The 6,234-nt window shown below is 36.5% G+C and overlaps 1 protein-coding gene across 1 annotated transcript; it reads left to right on the top strand.

The window, feature by feature from the left end:
* The first annotated feature begins 4,076 nt into the window (after nt 1-4,076).
* Nucleotides 4,077-5,879, top strand: LOC103230949 (olfactory receptor 2L13). The gene has a single exon (XM_037986132.2). The coding sequence runs from the start codon at nt 4,105-4,107 to the stop codon at nt 5,041-5,043; it is 939 nt and encodes a 312-aa protein (XP_037842060.2). The 5' UTR covers nt 4,077-4,104; the 3' UTR covers nt 5,044-5,879.
* Nucleotides 5,880-6,234: the final 355 nt, after the last annotated feature.

Here is a 6,234-nt window from a genome sequence, read left to right as displayed (position 1 = left end):
TACACTATGTGCAGCTCTCAAACAATGTGACATTAATAAAACTTCTCCGGGCCTGAGGCCTCTCCATGGTTAATACAGGAATGGGCAAAGGACAGTGACAATTACTAAGGACCTACTATGTGCTGAACACACAGAACTCTCTGAATTCTGTTTACAGTTGTCCTATACATTGTTGAGATTGAGGTAGCTGAGTCTATGACAGTTTGCTATTGGTCTCCTGCTGATTGTCTATAAGAGTTTTAAGAAGTGTTCACTACTCATAACACTTGCAAAATAAATTCAGGACCCTACACTTGCTACACTTAGATTATTAGTTCCTGAGAAATGACGTGCTTTTTAACTCCATAAATTTCAGCAACCTATCTTTTAGAACGAGAAAGAAAAGAAACTTTTTACCTGAGGAATAAGTAGCCTTTAAATTATCAGGCCCAGAGAGACATTGAAATGTGGCCACAGTCACATCTCACTCTTTCTTGAGCTAGGTAATCATCTCTTGAATCCATGTGCTATGGGGACTCTAGACTGACTTGTGGCAACTAACCATGAATTAACCTATCAATGCCTATACCACATATCCTATAGTTAAATAATGCATAACCAATCACTGATCAATATTGCTTCTGAAACCAATGAGACTTGCTGACAAACAACTTTAGAATTTGTCTCCTCTCCTGATTCCTCACTTTCTTTACCTTAAAAACTTGGGTCTCTTCTTGTTCTCCAGGGTACTTCCCAAGGAAGTGTTTCTGGGCTGAAGCCCTCAAACTTGGCCCAAATTAACTTTCTGTATTAGTTTTGCCTCAGTGTCCTTCATTAAGTCAACAAGAATGGCCAAGGCAGTCACTAATCTTAGATTCACCTGGCAGCCACAGGAACAATATTTTCCCAGCTATAATGTAACCGATAGAGTGATGCTTCATGTAATTCTGGTGCATTAAATAAGGTCCCATGTCTAACAAGGAAAGCTGCTGGACATCAATGGAAATAGATCCTAGACTCAAACTCCAATATCCCATGACCTAAAAGCTTCAAGTCCCAGATTCACAGGATCCTAAAAGTAACTATTCTCTTCTATTGCCCAAAAACATGCCACTTTTCCATTTTTGGAAACAAAATCGTGATTGTAGTAACTACCATAGAACAATCTTTATAATACTCTGAGCTGTGGTCTATGCAACAAAGAATCAAAATGTCTCCCTTCAAAACAACTCCAGGATGGAACACAGAAACTTAGAGCCAAGTCAGCCTGTTCAGGGCTCGGTATCAGACACACCTCATGGGATCCTGCTGGCAGCTTTCTTCCCCTGGATTTAAACCTGGATTAAACAAAGGAATTCAGAAAGTACTCCAAAAGGCTTTTCCAATTTCCAGGGTGTGTTGGGCATCCCCTAAGGCCTGGGCACATCAGGACAGTTGGTCGCCCTCTTAGGGCTGGGACAGCACCTGGTGAATCATTCTATCTCTACTGCCTCACTCAGTGACTACTGCATCAAAGACTCTCAACACATTAATCTGATAAAATTAATCAAATATTTGCTTGGAACTAAATTACTAGGACAGTTCTTACTGATAGAATGAAGCCACATTAGTTACAAAATCAATCTTTATCATACATACTCTAGAAGTTAGAAAAGTCGTTTGGAGTACTTTTTGAATTCCTTTGTTTAATCCAATGATCTCTCTGCCCTTTTATTTTTCTATAGAATAGTAATCACTACATAACATCACACTGTATGTTTGAGTTTGTTGGTCTATTGTTTGCATAATCAACTCAATTTTAATTTCATATTCTAAAATATTTTGTGTTTTCATCACCAAAGCACATCAGTAGCTAGCAGCACTGTCATAAAACATAAACTCAGTGAACACTTTTTGAGGAAATGAATGCATCATAACGATGGTTTTCGTATGTTTTCTCTGATCACTTTTTATTTCTAAAGCACTATAAGAAGCAGAGAATGCCTATGATCCCATTTGGCATCCAACTCCAATGCTACTGTGCACCTGTCATGTTCCCAACTTGTCATTGTTGGCGTTTGTTCCTTAGACAGCTATAGAAATGAATTTCCATTTTGTTCTGTGGCAGGCTGTCTTTCACAATTGTATTCATGCTACCCATGGTTACATGAAGTAACAGTTGAGTTTAAGTTCCTAAATGTGAATAATTGCAACAAACTATGATTTGCTTTTGAACAGCAAAAGCTGAAAACTAAATAACCCAAGATGACTAATCGAATCAATATGCTGGGCAGGATGTGACATCAGTGTCTGCCTCAGACACAAGAGCATACACAAAACATGACCTCTCTCTCCAAGCCCAGGTAAAGGAAGAAGTCACATAGATGTTGGAAATATAATTAGAGTTTATGCCTACTTGGGAAACTGCAGGAAGAGAAAAACAAACTGCCAGATTTGAGGTTGTGTAAAGAGAAAAAGAGAGACTCTAAAAGTTCGAGCCATAAATAAAAATTCCCAAGGAAAAGCCTAGGCATGAAAAGCTAGACAAACTTTCTAGAAAGAGAAAATTATTTATTTTGGGTTGCTTGATTTCTTTATTCTCAATTATTAACATTTAATTTTGTTGTTTTATCTAATTAAATTGGAAGACATACTTAAGCCATAAATCACAATTATTCTGGTGCTCACACTGGCCTTTGCAGTTGAATAGACTTGCAATTGCTTGACTCTGCTGTCATCTACAGTAACGAAAATCAATCTATAAGAACAGAATGTGAACATCCTCTCTAATCTCCATATGCTTCAAACTAGTCTGAAAATTGAAGTAGGCTTGATCTTTTACAGAAGAGCAATAATTACACAATTTAAGTTGAATGAGGTATTATACACACAGGAAGCCATTTGCCAAATAATTACTAAATTTGGGGTATTTAAATGACTAGAAATTTGAAGCAGCTACACGGGATCAAAATATGGTTTCAACACTAATATTATATGAGAAGGTTATTGCTTATATCTCTAAATACTACTTTAAATATTTGAAAAAATAAAGATACTAATGCCTAAATTCACAGACTTTGTATGGTAGAAGGGGTATAATAAATAATGTGAAAAATAGTTGAAATAATTTATGGCACCTCAAAGACTCCTATATATAGTATAGATAGATAATAGATAGGTAGATATTAACATAGACACACACACACATATTTACATTTTGTAATATTTATTTCTCTGTTACATTTCCATTATGACACTAATTATTGCTTGCAACTGTGGCAAATACGATTTTTTTTTTAAAAAACCTATTATGGAATCTGTGGCCTTTATTATGTATAATTTACTTACATGAAGAAAATAATATTGTATGTGAATATCAGTGCATTTGATTTTGAGTTCTGTAGGTCTTCAAAACATGAAAACATCATTAGGGAAGAGAGAATATTTAAATAATATTTTACAATTAAGGTGGATCTCATCGGACATACAAAACCCTTACAGTTCAAGGAGTGATTTGGAGGCTGTGCACATTTTCAAGAAAGGCACAGAAGTGCCTGTCAGGAACATGAAAGGCAGAGTATCAAGGAGAGGAACAAGGTTTATCTGGCTGGAGTAATGTCAGCTGAGGAGGAAAGACCAGAACAAAGATAAAGAAGAGGGCTGGGTAAGTCAGTACTTATAATTTAAGCATATAGAAAGTTTCTGAGTCCTACATGCCAGTTTCTATTGTAATTATGCCCTATTAGATTAAAACATTGGGGAATGTAGGTATTCCTGCCTTCCTCAGTTCCTGTGACTTGTTGATAACTCATGAGTGATTTGGCTGGCCAGGAGTTATCTAGAAAGGAATGCTTTAGTTATCATCCCTATCTTTGCTGCCTGCAGAGGTAGACTTTGTACTGAAAGACAACATATATATGTATGACATGCTGAGATGCTTACCAGAAACAATTGGAAAGGTAACATTCCATTCAGATATAAAAATTGGTTTAAAAAAAACCCTGCGGTGTTAGTGAAGAAACAACTCATCCTAAACAAACATTGATAAACTCAGTTCCTTTTTGTTTTTCTGTTGTGTTTTATTTCATGTTTTCTGCTTTGCTTTTGTTTCTATTTCTCTTTCAACCGTTACAGCAGAACGTTTTCATGGAGAAATGGAATCACACTTCAAATGATTTCATTTTGTTGGGTCTGCTTCCCCCAAATCAAACTGGCATATTCCTCTTGTGCCTTATCATCCTCATATTCTTTCTGGCCTCGGTGGGTAACTCGGCCATGATTCACCTCATCCAGGTGGATCCTCGTCTCCACACACCGATGTACTTTCTTCTCAGCCAGCTCTCCCTCATGGACCTGATGTACATCTCCACCACCGTCCCCAAGATGGCGTACAACTTCCTCTCTGGCCAGAAAGGCATCTCCTTCCTGGAATGTGGTGTGCAAAGCTTCTTCTTCCTGACCATGGCGTGTTCTGAAGGCTTACTGCTGACCTCCATGGCCTATGACCGTTATGTGGCCATCTGCCACCCTCTCCATTATCCCATCCGCATGAGTAAAATGATGTGTGTAAAGACGATCATAGGCTCTTGGACCCTGGGGTCCATCAACTCTTTGGCACACACAGTCTATGCCCTTCATATTCCTTACTGCAGGTCTAGAGCTATTGACCATTTCTTCTGTGATGTCCCAGCCATGCTGCTTCTTGCCTGTACAGATACTTGGGTCTATGAATATATGGTTTTTGTAAGTACAAGCCTCTATCTTCTTTTTCCTTTCATTGGCATCACTGCTTCCTATGGCCGAGTCCTATTTGCTGTCTATCATATGCGTTCAAAGGAGGGAAGAAAAAAGGCCTTCACCACCATATCAACACATTTAACTGTTGTGGTCTTTTATTATGCACCTTTTGTCTACACCTATCTTCGGCCCAGGAATTTCCGCTCACCAGCTGAAGACAAGATCCTGGCAGTTTTCTACACCATCCTTACCCCCATGCTCAATCCCATTATCTACAGCCTCAGGAATAAGGAAGTCCTGGGGGCCATGACAAGAGTGTTTGGGGTATTCTCTTTCCTGAAAGAATAATCATGGTCTTCCCTACTCCCTTCGTATTTCCTCTTTCCAAGTTGATTTGAACATGCTAGAGCAGGTATGTCCAACATAATTTAAAATTTTGTAATAGGTACATTTAAGCAGTCAAATCAATTTAAATAATATATTTAATTCAAAACAATGTTATAATTAATATTAACAATATTGATGTTAATTACATAGCATACTATTTCAATAAATTATATGCAATATGTTACACTGTATGTTTGTACCTATATTACTATTACTGTGATAATATTTATACTCATATATTGATATAGAATTTCTTCAGGTAATAACACAAATTTGTTAATGTCGCCTTTTACTCTGTTTGCATTCTAAGTCTTCAAAGTCTTGTGTTTGTTTTATGCTAGAGTACAGTGCAGCTTGGACAAAGCATATCTCAAGTGCCTAGTCAGTGTCTACAGTGTTGGACAGCACAGCCTTAGAGCATCCCCAATCAATAGTTTTCAGAAGTTATATATGCGTATGTGTGTGCACGTATGGTGTATACAAACATATTTTTGGTATACACAATATTGCTGATGAACTGAAAATTAACAAGTAAAACACTTATGCTAAGGTAGTGTTTATGTGTTTCTTTATCTGTTGGCTCATTTTTAGCATATGCATATTTATTGTAATTAACATTTGGAGTCCAGTTTATCCTAACATCTTTTAATAAAACTATTCAGGGAGAGCTTATCTGACTTACAATTTTGCTGATTTCAATAAAAACACTGAGATTAAATAACCTGAATATGAATATAAGAAAACCCCACATTTATATATACATATAAAGTAATAAAATTATTATATAAATAACTTTATCAAAGTTGTACTTAAATTATTTACATAAAGGCATGGAGACAGTGACAGGGTACAGACAACATGCAACATATAAAATGGATACTAGGACCTCAGGCTTCAGCTTTGATGTGTAAAATATATATATATGACTTTGCACAGGATGAAATCCTGTGTTACTATATGTTACTATATGGAACATTGTATTTAGCAAAAGTTTCACTATGGTTGTTTTACTGATTCACTTAAGTGACTTCAAGTCTATCAATAGTTGGAATTATAGAGGGGTTCTGATTTTTGTGGAAAAAAAATTGAGACTTATATTATTATATTCCTTTCATTTATTGCTCAAATTCAAGCTCCCAATGTCTTTTTCTA

The sequence above is a fragment of the Chlorocebus sabaeus genome, chromosome 25 (assembly GCF_047675955.1).
Source record: "Chlorocebus sabaeus isolate Y175 chromosome 25, mChlSab1.0.hap1, whole genome shotgun sequence".
Lineage (NCBI taxonomy): Eukaryota > Metazoa > Chordata > Mammalia > Primates > Cercopithecidae > Chlorocebus > Chlorocebus sabaeus.
This window is presented reverse-complemented; position numbering and strand designations above follow the sequence as displayed.

Excerpts from the sequence above, each read along its gene's own strand:
- LOC103230949 (XM_037986132.2), top strand. The coding sequence starts at position 4,105 with ATGGAGAAATGGAATCACACTTCAAATGATTTCATTTTGTTGGGTCTG.